The sequence below is a fragment of the Labrus bergylta genome, chromosome 14, assembly GCF_963930695.1.
Source record: "Labrus bergylta chromosome 14, fLabBer1.1, whole genome shotgun sequence".
NCBI lineage: Eukaryota > Metazoa > Chordata > Actinopteri > Labriformes > Labridae > Labrus > Labrus bergylta.
This window is the reverse complement of record NC_089208.1, coordinates 25,627,458-25,644,351: the sequence shown is the minus strand read 5'-3', so window position 1 is coordinate 25,644,351 and position 16,894 is coordinate 25,627,458. Positions and strand designations below refer to the sequence as shown.

The 16,894-nt window shown below is 38.8% G+C and overlaps 1 protein-coding gene across 2 annotated transcripts; it reads left to right on the top strand.

Moving 5' to 3' along the window:
* The first annotated feature begins 1,921 nt into the window (after positions 1 to 1,921).
* slc8a2a (solute carrier family 8 member 2a) lies at positions 1,922 to 16,602 on the top strand. Of its 2 annotated transcripts, XM_065963139.1 has the most exons (12): positions 1,922 to 2,315; positions 2,978 to 3,115; positions 3,670 to 3,897; positions 3,978 to 4,259; positions 5,135 to 5,569; positions 6,405 to 6,766; positions 8,672 to 8,775; positions 9,342 to 9,359; positions 10,477 to 10,589; positions 11,895 to 11,994; positions 12,918 to 13,178; positions 14,404 to 16,602. In XM_065963139.1, the coding sequence occupies exons 1-12, from the start codon at positions 1,980 to 1,982 to the stop codon at positions 14,778 to 14,780; spliced, it is 2,754 nt and encodes a 917-aa protein (XP_065819211.1). In that variant the 5' UTR covers positions 1,922 to 1,979; the 3' UTR covers positions 14,781 to 16,602. The 2 variants fall into 2 exon arrangements, with proteins under 2 accessions (XP_065819211.1, XP_065819212.1); XM_065963140.1 differs by lacking the exon at positions 9,342 to 9,359.
* Positions 16,603 to 16,894: the final 292 nt, after the last annotated feature.

Below are 16,894 nucleotides of genomic sequence, written 5' to 3'. Positions count from 1 at the left end.
TGACAGAAATCTGTACATTTCCTGTTATTTCTGACCATTTTATAAATAATATTATCAATATGCTTAAGTTACTGAAACCCCAATTAAATCTGGTAAAAAATGTTTTTAGTGCAACAGTGAAACAGGGGAGGAGAGGGATTTTGAGGGAGAGGGTGTAATGAGATTGGGAGAGGGGAGGTCACATCCTCAGTGCATTTCACCCTCTTCCTATGATGGCTGCTCTTTTCCTTTAAATTGTGTTTTCGTTTTACATACACATTTGTTTAAGTACATTTATTTGAGTTAAGGTATTATGTCAAATAATCACAGATTTAAGTCACTGATCATTTGGATCATTTGATCAGATCAGGAAATTGAGAAATAATAAAAATAAATTTGCTGGCTATAACGCAGCACTGTTTGACAGTCTGTGTGGAGAAGGTCACATACAGCTGGCTGACGTTACGGTCGTTAACTTATTGACCAGCGCTATCCGTATGCTTAAGCAGATGAGAGGGGAGATGACTTCTAGAAGTCAGAGACGTCGTATTTAAGTTTATGTTCTGCTTGTTCACCAGTCGTTTGATGTATAGATATTTTTAACATTTAGGGAGGATTTGATTTGCAATTTGAATCGTCTTTTTTTTCTTTTGATGCTGGGTAAAACCTCTTTGGGGGCGCCAAAGAATTCTCTATGCAGGAAAAACCCTGAATATATTTTCAAACCACATAAAGCGTGAGACAATTTGTATATCGAACATTTGCTATTTTTATTTGTTATAATTATTTGTTATTTTCCTAGGCGGGTAGCTTATTGTGTGACATTGTGCAGCTGGCCAGTAATAAACGTGCCTGTGTGAAATGTGTCATTTGGCCCAGGTGGATTTGACTTTCAATTTGAGTTTTTGTTATTCTTTTACACAAATCAAATATTGAGAAATATTTTGTGTTTTGCCGTTCAGCTAAAGAAATTATAGATAGATATGATCTTTGGTTCATATTGCCCAGCCCTAGTTTATGGCTGATCCACATTTTATATTAGTTTTTTACTAATGGCTACCATGCAGGAAGAGAGGTTTTAGATCTACAAGATGTAGAGAATGTCCTTTGTGAAGAAACTTTTCTCTTTTTTCATTCCCATGTGTCTACTTTTTACATCCACTACATCCATCCATATTTTTGTTGTATCTAATCAGAAAAAACTGAGACGCTGGAAAGTTAAAAACAAGTGTCTTTTAAGTCAGTTACATGTCACATTGTTTCCATGTAAAGCTTTACTGAAATGGTTCTTGTCTGTTAAGGCACACTTACCTCATACCTCATTTATGAGGAAATGAATACCTAAATGTTTCCACTCATATTCTATTTTCCCTCTTATATTTCTACACTGATTTGGTTATCATTAACATATACCTTTTTCTTTTTTGCAAAACAGTGACTCCATTATGCAAAATCTTTTAATCATTGAACTCATTTTATCTTAAAGTGGGAAGGGGTGGTGTCATGTATTTCTGAACCAAATTTCATGTCAATCCATCCAACGGTTGTAGAGACATTTATCTCCAAACCTCGAATGTGAACCTCATGGCTGCAATGAAGTCATAGGAATCTTCTGCAAACTATTCATGTGATCACAGAGGTGATCATCCAGTAGTTATTGAGATGTTTTTAAATGTGTGCAAAAGTGATGGACCAACTGACAGCCATCTTCAACTTTTATGACTGTAATCCAACACGAAAAAAGCTTCATCATTAATGATCTTCAAAGTGGTTTACTTCTTTTATTTTTTTATTTCGCACCAAGTATCAGAGATCATTAGACAGCTAAATTAAGTGTTGATTCCTTCTGCCTTTTTCCATTTCTTTTAGAGTCTCTTATGTCTTATAAAAGTGAAATCATCTAAAGACATGTTTACACCTCTTCCTCTGTTCCTCTAGGAGAGTCCTCTTACCCAGCGCCTCCCTCAGAGACCCCAGGCCCCTCCACACTCAGGGATACCATGGGGCCCGTTCACCTTCCCCCCTTCCTCTTCCTCCTCCTCTCCCTTCTTTTCCTGACCCACCCTTGCACCTCCTTCAGGCCGCAGTTTGTGGAGCGAGCGTCTGGCCCTGAGCAGCCTCAGTCCTCCGCTAACTCTACCGGTAAGAAGGCGTGTGCAGGGATCGTAGTGTGTAAGCCGGGGATCCTGCTGCCGGTGTGGCTTCCTCTCAACCCTCCAGTGGGGGAACAGGCGGGGAGAGCAGTTGTCTACTTCATGTGTCTCATGTACATTTTCCTGGGTATCTCCATCATCGCAGACCGCTTCATGGCCTCCATCGAAGTTATCACCTCTCAGGTATTATAAACTTCATGTTTGTTAGAAATGAAATACCGCCACATTGACACAGTCATTCTAACTCCATAAAAGAGACAAGAATATTGAGGGGCGCCAGCCTGGCTCAGTGGTTAAATCGTACGTCCCATTTGTAGAGGTTATAGCAGTTAATGCAGAACCCATGACATGATAAGCCACGAAAAAAATCTTAAAACGAAAGACAGAAAGAAGCATTTTAAAGGTTGTTTTCATATTAGTCTGAAACATTAGTTGGTTATCCATCTGACAAATTTTTGTTCTTGGCTGAGCTAACAGGTCATCAAACTGGGCTCAACTGGTTGTATTAACAGTAAAGTGAGATGGACACAGTCCCAGGAGAAGACGGCAACAATAACATATCTGAGTTATTATTCCCTGGTGGTGGTTCTCCGACATGTGTTACCACAGATGATTCCATGAAAGGTCTAAACACAGGCTAAAGATATATTAAAGCATATTAAAGTAGATTATATTCCATCATCTTAAAAAAGACTTCAAACAGTATTAATTTAAACAGTTTAAAACGTTCATTTAAAATATGTTTTAAAAACTTTTACATCCATTGCATGAAATTGAACTTTTGTATCCCGTAAGTTCATTGTTGACATCATCTTTGACATGTTCACAAACATTTGTACCTGCAGGAGAAAGAGGTGACCATCACTAATTCTAACGGAGAAAGGACGGTAACGACAGTGAGAGTGTGGAACGAGACTGTGTCCAACCTCACACTCATGGCCCTGGGCTCCTCTGCACCCGAGATCCTGCTTTCTGTTATTGAGGTACAAAAAGCATTTCTCATTAACCCTTTAAAAAAATATGCTTAAAATAAAAAAAAAATGTGAATGTGCTCTCCAAGCCTATTTAAAAAAGGTTTTAAATAGGGTGATGCATAAGTTGAACATCTGTATGGGCTGTTATCGGCTCTGTTGATGAACATTTGCAAATAATATAGATGAACCAACATCAGTAGCCGATTTTAAACTGTTGTGTCGCATCAATTTAAAGCTGAGAAGCTAGTAAACATATCTCCCGATTCATAAAAAAGGTGTATTATTGAGCAGAAGAAACAAACTGATTTGTTTACTTGATCAAACATGAAGAAGGTGTCAGCAGTGTGGGGGTCAGAGACCACTAACAGTAATTTACATATCTTCAATAACACTTGTTGAAAACTCGACTGGTGTGATTTAAGCATCATTCCTGTGTAAGAACAGTTGGTTAACAAGGCCCACACATTTGTTTTATTTCTTAGTAACATGACTTTCAAATTCAATTTCCTTAACTTACTGATTTTGTTCAATGGGATTTGTTTCTGTCTCTAAAATGCTGACAGGTGTGTGGGCACAACTTTGAAGCAGGTGAGCTGGGCCCGAGCACCATCGTAGGCAGCGCTGCGTTCAACATGCTTGTGATCATCGGGCTGTGTGTGTCTGTAATCCCCAACGAAGAGTCGCGGAAAATCAAACACCTCCGAGTGTTTTTTATCACCGCTTTCTGGAGTATTTTTGCCTACATTTGGCTCTACCTCATTCTGGCAGTCATCTCACCTGGGATTGTAGAGGTGTGTTTCCCATGACTACATACATGTTCTAAATCAAGTCTGCCTATCATGTGGTGTTTATATATTCCCTGTATTACCAGGTGTGGGAGGCTATAGTGACGCTGCTTTATTTTCCGGTGTGTGTGGTCTTGGCTTGGATCGCTGACCGTCGCCTTCTCTTCTACAAGTACATGCACAAGCGTTACCGTGCCGACAAGAGGCACGGCATCGTGGTGGAAATGGAGGGTGACCTTGCCCCTAAAGGCATCGACATAATCATGGACGGAAAGTTATCAGATGGGGGTGCTTGCCCTGAAAACTCCTCCAGTGTGACAGTCTCTGTGCAGACCGGCAACGAACTGGACCAGAAAACCAACGACGAGGTGAGACAGGTGGATCAGGGAGGCACTTTGATGAGGACACATCATCATGAGTCGACATTTAGTTGTCCATTTTTAAAAAGGCATGATGACAGAAGGAAGCTACTTGTATGGGAACATCTTCCACACTCTCAATCCAACACAGAATCTAAATTTGTCTCATTTTGAAGCTACTTAATTGAATTAAAAAGGAGAGTTTCTTGAGGTTAGGAAGATTTAATCCCCAGTAGGATTCTGTTCACATGAGAGCTTTAACTGCAGGAGCTTAAGGAGTTTCCACAGTGTCCTGTGAAAGATCCCTGCATCGGTCCTTTAATTTAAAATCCATAAAACTTCCAAGAAAAAACAAAACTTTTTTTAAACATGTAAAACTTTACTGAAATTGTCTGGATGAACTGCATGTGTGAAAGAATACGGCCAGATTTCTCACTCCGACATTGGGATTATTTTCCTGCCAGCCCGCTAGTATAATTTCTACAACAAGTCTGGGTGAGTCAGTGTGTGAACACAGCAGGTAAAATGCAAGAGAATTCACTGTGAGTGAGCGCAGGGGGTGATGACATTTGTATCACACACCTGCTGCTCAACATCTAATATTTATGCACGTTATGAAGTTGCTTCATACTCTTTTCAGCTCGCCAGTATGATCTTTTCCACTCTTTCTTTTTCATTGTGAATTCAACCAATTACACGTAGAACTGATATAAAGCCTAAAACTGTCATTATAGCTGTGGAGCTTGTCACTAAGTGCGCAGTCACTCCTCTTAGAAATAAAACTGCTGAGATAAATACCCAGGATGTACAGCTGTGTTAAACAAAGGAAGCTTTCATTTGAAATATGATGCATGACTTTATAACCTGTTTCCTCTCTTGCATAGGTGGTCCAGATCCTAAAAGACCTGAAGGAGAAGCACCCAGACAAAGACCTGGACCAGCTGATTGAGATGGCTAACTACTCGACTCTGGTTCAGAAAAAGAAGAGCCGTGCTTTCTACCGCGTTCAGGCCACACGCATGATGATCGGCGCTGGAAACATTTTAAAGAAACACGCTGCTGAGCACACGCGTCGCTCTGGAGGTCTGGATTCTGACAAGGCCACGTGCTCACACATATGTTTTGAGAGCGCTCAGTACCAGTGCACGGAGAACTGCGTCTCTATGAGCCTCGGGGTGATCCTCGATGGGGGGACAGGCCAGGACACCTTTTATGTGGACTACTGTACAGAAAACGGCTCTGCCAACGCTGGAGCTGACTATGAATTCACTAAAGGAACTCTGGTGTTTAAACCAGGGGAGACACACAAAGAGATTAAGGTGAGCAACGAGAAGAGAAGGTGTTACAATGACAAAAAAAAGTCTCAGTGACACGATAATGTGAGTGTGTTTACAGTTCATGTCAACTGTTCAAGTAAGCCAAATATGCCTTTAATATAAACAAATGATGTGTCAAAGATGCAAGAAATACCAAGTTCCTGTATTCTGGTGATGATTATTTTCTGCATTATAGTCAAAACCTCGTTTGACAGAAACACTGACAACAGTCTTTACTGAGACAAGTAAAGTAAAGTAAATGAGACAAGCTGACCCTTTGAACACATTGACCTTAAAACATTAACAACAGGGAGCAATACATAAAGAATGAATGTTTCCCTCTGAAGTTGGAATGATTTTCATATAAATTATTATTTTATATTCGAGTAGGAACAACACCTTTTCACTTGATTAACATGACTCAGGTTTATGTTTTAAGAATGAAGAAGAAATGGAGCACTAACATACTACAGCTTTTTGGATCATTTTGAATTTAGTTAATATTTGAAATATGATTCAAGTAAAGCTTTAATAAAAAAGTTAAGAAATGTTTCTGATCCTGACTCACTCCATCCCATTATGTCTGATTAGCAACTGGACTTATAACAAGACAAGCGAGCGATCTTAAAACTAAACTAGCAATAAGTACATGCAGGAAAGACGCCATGCTTTTTTTTTAAATCCAAGAAAAGAGATTCATCCAAATGATTTCTTTTTCAATGACTGTGTGAAGAGTTTTGACAATGTGACTTCAGTTTTTTCCAGCTCATGGTAGCTAAAACAAATTTCCCCAGAAATGTACGAGGAGAGTAACCATACAAATGTCTTCGCTCTTCAGGTGGGAATCCTGGACGATGACGTCTTTGAGGAGGATGAGCACTTCTTTGTGCGTCTTCAGAACCTGAGGTTAGAAGAAGGTGGAAGTGAAGGGGCAGGAAGTCCACAAAAGGGGAGACTAGTGGAGCCGCTTGTTGCCACAATCACAATCCTGGACGATGACCACGCTGGCATCTTTACCTTTGGCCAGCAAGTGCTGCGGGTCAGTGAGAGCACGGGCACGCTGACAGTCACAGTGGTGAGGAACTCAGGCTCCAGGGGGACCGTCTCAGTACCCTATCATACAGAGGATGGGAGTGCCAAGGCGGGGGTGGACTACGAGGACACCAGAGGAGAGCTGGAGTTCACTAATGAACAGACCAGGTGAGACAACATCACAAAGTTAAGGCAGAAAGAGGGAAATAAAAGTCAGGAGCCTTTAAGTCTGATGGATTTGTTTCCTAAAACATCGATCTATACTTCACCAGGAAGAAGACATTATGACTCATCAGACTGTATCTTTAACATGGAGTACATTTAAGTAGCTACTGATTGTTGTGACCTGAAACCAGCAGCTGAAACTTCATAATAAATAAAAACAGACACGGTGAGAGGGAGAGAAGTAAAGACGAAGCTTGGTTTGATACAAAGTAAGCATAAACAATGAAATATCAACACTGTTCAACCTTTTTATTTGTGAAATTTGGAGAAATACTTGCATAAAAATATATTTAAAAAGACTGAATTGACTCTTCACAGGGATTTAGCTAGTAGCCAGTACATTAATGTTACATAATACTGATAATCGTCCATTAGTCCGTGAATCACATGCGGTCTGAGCCCAGAGGGGGTGGATCAATTGTGATCCTTTGACCACTATTAAAAAAAGAAGTTTATAAACCAATAATTAACATCTAAAGTTGTTTAGCAATTAGAAAATAACGTCTCAATCAGTATAACATGGAATAGCTTCACAGCGAGGAGGTTCCTGGTTTGAATCCCCGTTTGACAGGAGTCTCTCTGTGTGGAGTTTGCATGTTCTTCCCGTGCATGTGTGGGTTCTCTCCGGCTACTCCGGCTTCCTCCCACAGTCCAAACACATGCTTGTTAGGTTCATCTGTGACTCTATAATTGCCTGTAATGTGAGTGTGGCTGCTTGTCTGTCTCTATATGTGAGCCCTGTAATTGACTGGCGACCAGTCCAGGGTATAACCCCGCCCCTCGCCCAATAACAGCTGGGATCAGCTCCAGCTCCCCCCCCCTACACACACAACCATGAACGGGAAAGCGGTAAAGATAATGGATGGATGTTTTTGGAAAGATCCTACCAATAAATCGTCAATGGGTTTGGTCTTAAAATGTTCATTGTTAATAAATCATTTTAACGAAGGACAACCAAAACCTAAAACCAAATTAAATTTGATTCAAAGGGTAGGTGGGAGTCGATCATTAGCCAACAATTGGAAAAACAAATGATAGAAAAACTACCTTTTTGGTCAACTGTTATCTGAAACAGCAGACATAATAACCACATAATGAAGATACACACAGCATCCTAAATGTTTTTATTGTTATCCATTAGTGCTCTAAGAAAATGCACACGTGAACCTCAGTGAAACATAACTATGGGTTATCAGTCCCACTCTCCAGGTGGAGGAGGTCCTAATAGACAGAGTTACCTGACAACGTGACATCTGAGGATTATCCCACCCCCCGATCAGGTGTGGGAACCTCCAGTCACCCCATGTAAACCAACAGATCCTTTTCACATTAAATTTGCAGGTTATATAATCTGTGTTTGCACATGTGCTAATTGTACACTTAGTGAGACAGTTGTGTAACATGGGGCATCGCAGTATAGAGGAGGTGACAATTGGGCGCACCTTCTTTACTGAAGGTATTGTCTGTGCTTTTTTTGTCTTCTGTGTTTATATATTTTCCTTTCAAGTTTTTAGAATTTGTCAGCATTTCCGACTAGTCTACCAAACACAGATTAACAAAAGACATTGTCTTGCTGCATGTTTGGCTGTATTTGGTTGGCACACATAAGAGCAAAAGCAGTCTCTGTTAAAGTCTGAATTATTTAAAGGTCCATTGTTATTAATTATTTAGCTCACTTGAATTTGCGATGTGATTTAGACAGCAGAGTAAATGTTTTAAATGGGGAGGAAATGTATGTTAATGCACCTTTAATTTATCATTTTCAGTACAACTTTATTATTAGTTAATGAAAGAAAAAACTGCCATCTCTGTATGTGTCTGTGTGCGTGCATGAATGAATATCTCCAGTCAGGTCTTAAAAGTGCGCATAATAAATGTGGAGGAGTATGAGAAGCAGGAGAACTTCTTCATCGTGCTCGAGGATCCCAAATGGCTGAAGCGAGGACTCTCTGGTGAGTGTGGAAGCGTTTTTAATGTCATATTGAGCTTCTTAGTAACTTGTGTTTTCTCTGTTATGGTAATCAAACAAAAGCCTCTGTTTACATTCACATTGAAATAGCAACCATCCAAAATAACGGCGGCATATCATGTAGCAAAACAATAACAACAGGCACAGAGGCGGCTGAATGCTGGGACCTGCGTCACAGACAGTAACCTAAGATTACATGCTGCTGCTCACCACTGTCTCTGTTTCAATGCAGCACACGAGCCAATTATTACTTTAGTATCCTTTAGCTGCCTGTTTCCTGTAAGCTTAATGTGTTAAAAGAATGGTGCAGGAATTGGATCTGCACTTGTTAGTGGAGGCCAACGAACCAATTAGATTGTAAAGTACAGTAATTTATCTCTTTGGGGAAGAGTGAAAATAAAGGCTAACAGTTCGCACTTTGCATGCCTGAACTGCTCACAAAGTGTATCAAGTTTTCCTTTTTGCATTTTAAATGATCTCAAGTCACTCTTCTGTTGTGTTTATCATTTTGTTACATTGTATTTAATCGTTGTGTGTCTGTCTTCACAGCTCTGCTGCTAAACCAGGGTAAGATGGTTTGGTTGTAGGCTTGCATGTTAAAGGTGCTCTGAGCAGCAGTTTTTAAAAAACTAACTTATTTATGTGCATTTTCAAATCTGCATGGACAAGATGTGGGAGCTTAAGTCCCATAGCATCAGCTGTGAAGTACACACAGTCATCACCCTCTTTTTCTGTGATATAAGTTGGCCTGTAGGCTACTAATTGCTGAAGGAAAAAAATCAGATTTTGCTACATGTCATTTACAGTCCCAGGACTTTGTTCAGAAGAGGGCTGTAATCTCTTGATCACTTACATTACTTGACCTTTTTCAGAAAACTCTAAAGGCTTGAGCTCCTTTCATGCCACATGTTTTATTAAAAGCATAAACTACAGGAAAAAATAATAACATCTATCATTTATCGCTTTTGTTCAACAGGAAGCAGAAAATCTTTTTGGGTTAATGGTTCCGGTTTAGGCTCTAGGTTATGGCCAAGTTAGCAGAAACCAATATGTAAGATAAAGTTAGGGACAAACAACAAGCTCAAACAAAGTCCTGAGCCCAATATCCTCTTTATAATAGAGCAGAGGATGGGCTCTATAAAAGAAACATGTCAGATCATTGAAGCCAAGTTCTCTCTTGATGCTACACGCAGCACCTTTGAAAATGTTCATCTTTGAAGCTTTAGTGTGTGAAACATTTTTTGTTTGCATGATGGGGTTGTTTGTTTCATAAATAACCCTATGAAATAAACGCATGCCAAAGGACATTTCTGGTAAAAAAAACAAAACAAAAAAAACACACACACCCAAAACAAAGCAATACTTAAGAGTAATATTTAAGAGTATTCAGCAGAGTACTAGAAAAGAACAAGGACGTTATCATTTTTGTCTTCTTTTGCATTTGGAGAAAAAGTGACAATTTATTTTGATAATAGGGTTCAAATGAACCTTTTGTATAAGTGCCAGTTAAACAATTTTTTTCATTTATTTGAAATGGTTTTAAACTTATTTCTGTAAGTATTGCAAAGTCCGTCTCTTGTCTTTTTTTCTCTCATGCCTGGTCATAAGATACACATATTTTATACAACACCTTATATATGTATATATATTTTTTCATTAATTAAATGTCTGTTTTCCCTGACAGGTAACCCCACCCCTGAGGAGGAGGACGCACGCAGGATCTCCGAGATGGGAAAACCTATTTTAGGAGAACACAGCAGACTGGAGGTCATCATAGAGGAGTCCTGTGAGTTCAAGGTGTGTAAGGCTGATTGAAGATATCAGACTAATAAGTCCACTCTGTCCTCTGTCCAATAGATCAGTGACGGTACAGACAACAGGTTTGATTCAGTTTAGGTTCAGGTAATATGAAGCAGACCTTTTTATTGATATCCCACACATCTGAGAAGAAATATGAAGATATGCAACCTGTAACACCTGAAACATGCTGTAACAACTGACCATTTCAATATTGAACATTTCTTTTACTGGACAAACAAACTGGTATTAAGGTGGCATTTCTTTAAAAGCTTTAACATGTATGCATTTCAGGGGTGATAGTCGTTCGAGACAGACAAAAACAATGTTTTATGTCTGGAGAGTTTACTTGTCTTTTTAACCACCTTGCACCTTCTTACACATCAGACTCTAAATGGAGTATTGGACCAGGTACAGTTTCTGTCAGCATGCTGTGTGTTGTGACCTGAAAGACCTTTCCCATCTCACTTTCTCTTTTATTTACCATTGATGGAAAACTGCTGAAAACTCCCACCTTCTCCTTTTCTATTATGAACATTTCTCATGCATTGATTTGAACTGAAGCAGTTAGTGTACATCCATCCATGTGTGCTGTGTGTGGAAGGTTTTTTCACTTTATTCAAACTCGGTTAAAAAGTAAAGCATGTTGCTTTGTTGCTGTTCTTCATATATGTGCCATAAAGTGTGTCACACTGTGTCTAGTTTATATCAAAATGCAAATGAAAGGATAAAGCTTTTTATCACACATGTATTATTTCATTTCCCCATCTTTAATTTGTCGAGGGCCACAGTATCGTGACACAAAGAAAATCCCCTTCAAAGTATCCCTTAGGGATAATTTGATCATTATTTATTTATTTACATTGGATCCCCTTTAGTTGTTACCGCAGTCACAATTATTCTTCCTGAGGTCCATACAAACAAAACAAGACAACACAAAAACATGATAAATCTAATTCACAACATTAGCGAAGAAAATAAAATACAATCACAGACAAACCAAGGACTGATACATTTCATACATTCATAATGTCATGAACACATATATAAAATATATAAATATACACATTCATATACATGTTACATGCAGACCAAACTGATTTCTTTTTTTTAAACTGCGTTCCTTAATCCTTGTTTAAAACTCATCTTGTTGGTGATCTGGGGTAAGTTTAGTGGCAGTTTATTCTAGATCAACATTGCCCTGTACATAACAGTTCTCTTTAAAGCCCTGTTTATACAGGGGTAACAAATAGAAAACATGTCGTATTATACATATGATGAACCTGTGTCAATGTTTGATTTCAGAACACAGTCGACAAACTGTTGAAGGACACAAATCTGGCTGAGGTGCTCGGCACTCACTCATGGAGAGAACAGTTCATGGAAGCCCTCTCAGTCAGTTCAGGTCAGTGAATAGTTTAAACTCTATGTATCATTTTGAGTTACTCTTAATTTAAATATTGTGTAAAATTAAGAAAAAGTGTTGTGTATCACTTTACTGAACTTCAGCTTCAAATCCATTCTGAGCTTTTATTTCAGTCAGGGTTTTCTAATGTGCGTTATATTTTCCATTTACTCAGGTCAAGATTGTAAATTAAAGGAATGTTTCCTGGTGGAATAGATGTCCATAATTAAGTGTTACAACTGGAAGGATTTCATTCTTCTGTTAGTTAACTAATCTGGGACAATACGTGATTTCCTCATGTTATTTGTAAATGTTTACCATTTCTCAAACCGACCAGTTTCAGCATTCATTTACCTTCATCTGTGTGATTAGTGGATTGATACTACTCTCAAGTATGTCTGTTGAATATTAACATACACAACAAGTTCAAAGATATTTTTGGAGATTTCCTTGTGAGCCTACTCTCGCACAGTTCAACGAGAAGACAAACAGAACTCTCGTGCCTGTACAATATAAAAAGCTTTCATTACATGAGCTTTCACCTGAGAGCGATACGTTCAAATCATCACTTACATCATTTATAACAGCACAATTTGTCCTGGTTGTATTATTCTCCACCATCTCAACATAAGCTTTGATCTTTTGGTCATGTGTTAAGTAAACCGTGTGCAATAAGACTTTCCACTGTCCCTAATGCTGGAAAAAATGAAGACTTTCATAATTTATAGGAAGAGTAAAAAAGAATAAATATGAAGTCAATCCAATCATTGAGTACTTGATGATAATTTATCTGCACACTATGTCCATAACTATTGATTATATGAAGGCGCCTTGTTACAACTTTCTTGTTTGCAGCCTAATTTGAGGTCATAAGCTCGTACCTGACAGCGTGACTGCATCACCACTGTGTCTTCTCTAAACAGGTGATGGAGATGAGGAGCAGCGGATGCCGAACTGCTTCGACTATTTCATGCACATATTGTGCATTTTCTGGAAGATTCTGTTTGCTTTCGTCCCGCCAACAGAGTACTGGAACGGCTGGGCGTGCTTTATAGTGTCGATCTCTGTCATTGGTATCTTAACAGCCGTTATTGGAGACCTGGCCTCTCATTTCGGCTGCACCGTAGGCCTGAGAGACACTGTCACTGCTGTGGTCTTTGTGGCTCTGGGGACTTCACTTCCTGGTAAGTGGTTCTAACATAGACTTGTATAAGAAATGGAGGTAGTGTTGTGACGTCCCCAATTTGTTTGGAGTCTACCATTTAAAAGCCCTGAGTTTGGCATTTATTTGTTTTTGCCTTCTTGTTTGTCAGAGCGAGAGGGGAGACTATACTTGTTGATGGGCAGCTTTGGTAGCAAGTCATCAAACACATGTAGAGGCAGATGTTATCCACTTTGAAGTCCAGTTCAGATCGAGGTTTCTGCCTGTTGAGGGCAGTTTTTCTTTGCCTCTGTCTGTGTAAAACACATTACAAAAGTCTTAAAAGAGTCTTAATATAAATTGTTATTTGGCACTTTATATAATATAAACATTTTAAGAGTTGTAAGTTATATTCAGATAAGGCAGTAGAGCTGGAGCAGAGTGAGGGGTTAGAAATTACTAATATGATATTAATTAAATTGTGAAACTTAGAGAAAATAAACAGCCAAAACAGAGTGAGTTTAATAACAGAATCCTGAAGAAGGTAGCTGTGCCCTAAAGCCTGTCCTGCTATATTTGATTAATAGGACGATAATTTGCATAAAAACATATCAAGGTGTATTGAAGAAGACTTGAAACAAGAGGTCTAGACCCTAAAGTTATTAGGAAAATACCTACTGAGGTAATACATTATGTGACAAGAAGGCTTATTTCCTTTAGCTCTTTACAAATTGTGATTCTGCAAATTTCATTACGTCTTTCTGCTTACACTTTGAATTCCAAACGGCTTGATATCAGTGTCGCAGTTTGTGATTTCACAATGCATCTTGGTGTTGTGGAAGTACAAGATGCACAAGGTGTGAACAAAGAGCACAAGCTTTACGTACACACACTCAGACATGCACACACACAGCTGTTCCACCCTGCTTGCTTGACGTTACATATTGCAATCGTCTGTCATATGGCAGATCAGAGGGGCCCTTCCACCTCTTTAAGTTGGCAGATAACAGGCGTAAATGTCCATCTTTCTTCTAAAGGTAGTCTCTATATTCTGTGAGTGAGTCTTAGTTTTTGATAGATAGATAGATAGATAGATACTTTATTGATCCTGAGGGAAATTAAATTTTTTTGCTATGTACATGTGTGTGTCCCATGTTGAAGTCAGTGTGTCAGTCATGTAATCCAGGGAATGAATAAAGCACTAAATGGTTACTGTGTTGGATCAAATTACTAAAGTATATTTTCTATCTTCACTCCCTTGTCTCCAGATACCTTTGCAAGTAAAGTGGCTGCCACTCAGGACCAGTACGCAGATGCATGTATAGGCAATGTGACAGGAAGCAATGCTGTGAATGTGTTTCTGGGTATCGGGTTGGCCTGGTCCGTGGCTGCTGTGTACTGGGAGGTCAAAGGTAAGGTCTTCCGTGTGGACCCCGGCTCGCTGGCCTTCTCCGTGACACTCTTCACCATTTTTGCCTTTCTCTCTATGGGAGTGTTGATGCTGCGCCGGAGGCCGTCCATAGGGGGCGAACTGGGAGGCCCACGGATCCCCAAGATCCTCACCTCATTGCTTTTCTTTGGACTCTGGTTCCTCTACATCCTCTTCTCCAGCTTGGAGGCCTATTGCCATATACAAGGCTTCTAAGAGAGCACCTCAGAGGAGAGAAACAACAAAAGCACATTACCAGGACATCCACCTGTAAAGTACTGCAACTACTATCAACAACTGCTGCCATGGTTCATGATAAAGTGTGTGTGTCACAACACTGCAGGACAGTTCTGATCAGTAGAAATAAATTGTGACAGTACTGATAACGTACAGTGACGTTTTTCATAAAGGAAGGAAAACTGTAATTTCTCTGTGATGTTGCTGGATTTTGCTCGATACAGACTTGAATACCTGCAGGCTCCTTACCTGGATTTCAAGTTTGGTGTAGTTTCTCTTCGCGCTTAAAAAGGCTGATTCCAAAGAGACGGCCTAATGTAGTGATCAAATAAGAAAATAATTACGGGTGTTCTGAAGTTGTGATATATAAAAAGCCCCTCTAGTATCAGAAAATATGAAATCATTTAAAGTCTGTTGTTTTGTTTATCAGAACAAATCAAGTAATCATAGGGTCGGGCAATGAAGCAAAAAATAGAGTATTCGATACAGATCAGTATCAGTGATCATCTTTATACACTATAAGATCAATTTGCCAGTTTATAGATCGTCCTCATAATGACAGAGGCCTAGATAAAGTTTATACACAAGTTGTTCAACACTTTTTGTGCTTTTTAAAAGGTTAGGTTAGTAAAACCGGTAAAAACAATGATTGAAGCCGTTTCCTGTTTGACTTGGGCGTCTCTCTGACACTTGAAAACACTAAGCCAGTAGGGGCTTTGGGCTGAGCTACCTCTCAAATTAGCTCAGCATGTTTTTAGGTCTTTATTTCTTTAGTGTTAACTGGCTCCTTCTTTTCAAGACAAACAAAGTTAAACCAGTAAAAACACAGCTCACCGGGCACAGGATGTAAGGAGGGGGCTAAATGTCTGTATAGTTGACACATTGTTACCAATTTAGGTCAATAATTTCCTCCTTTTCAGAGGATAACGGGAGTTAACTATCGACATTGCCACTAGGTTTACAGCTCGAACAGTGTTTGCAGGCGTGATTTCTAGCATGCGCTTCATGGTCAAGCAAAATACAGCAGACTAACACTTCCTGTTGTGTGATAGGCTGTCTGGTTCATCTGGTGACATATGACCAAAGTTAATCTGCTTTATTCCCTTTCATTTTACTGCAATCCTCTTTCATGATTGCTTTATGGCACAGCTGTGGCATATGATCGTAGGGGCCACTTGTCAAAAGAGGAATCCGCACTCAAATGAGCTTTTTTAAAGTTTGTTTTCAGAAAGCATTAACCTGTGATATGGTCTGTTATACAAGAGGTGTTATTAGCACGAAAGAAGAACAGTTACCATAGTTTTCTGTGCACAGATTTAGATACTGTAACTGTTTGAGTTGCAAGCCAATCAGAAGCAAGTATTTCCCCAGTTTAATTTAATCAAAAGTCTGAAAGAGAAGCAGCAGTTTTGTGAAATCTCTCACAGATAAAGGGTTTTAAGCAATGTTTTGTTTCTTTTGATGCACCTACTGAATTTGATCTCTCTATAATGATTGGTTAAAGTAATGATCAGAAATGCACTACATGGACCCACAATGTTGAACTATATCATTCATATTCAACAATTAAAGAGCAATGATTTTTGATGATTGAATAAAGAAATTACATTATAATTGTACCTAGTATCTGCCAGTGAGTGTGGCTTTTTGAAAGGGATTTATTCACCTCTGAAGTCTTATCTGTTTATTTATCAATGGTGTAATTAAATGTATTTGAAATGTCATGTATTTGATCTAATATGAAGAGAAAGAGATTGTAATTTATTGTACGTTGTCATAATTACATTGAAATTGTAAGTGATTGTGTCTCCTTTGGATCTATCGCACACACACTGTTTATTTTTTTTAATGTTAATTTGTTTCTCATCATTAAGAATAATTTGTTTTAGAATTTTAAATGACCAGAAATTAGTAAAAAATCACAATATTTCATATAATAGTATAACATGTAAAAAGTAAGACCTTAAAAAAAAGGACCCAAGGCAGACTTAAGATTTTAAACGAGGAGATTTACAGAGTTAGACATCATTTAAAGTTGAATTCATAACAATTTATTACCATTAAAAAATCCACTGAGAGCAAAAGTGTGACAT

Bases quoted from the DNA above. Each gene is read 5' to 3' on its own strand.
- slc8a2a (XM_065963139.1), top strand. From the start codon at position 1,980: ATGGGGCCCGTTCACCTTCCCCCCTTCCTCTTCCTCCTCCTCTCCCTT. The intron at 2,316-2,977 runs GTATTATAAACT...TTGTACCTGCAG, and splicing joins TCGAAGTTATCACCTCTCAG to GAGAAAGAGGTGACCATCAC. The intron at 5,570-6,404 runs GTGAGCAACGAG...TTCGCTCTTCAG, and splicing joins AGACACACAAAGAGATTAAG to GTGGGAATCCTGGACGATGA.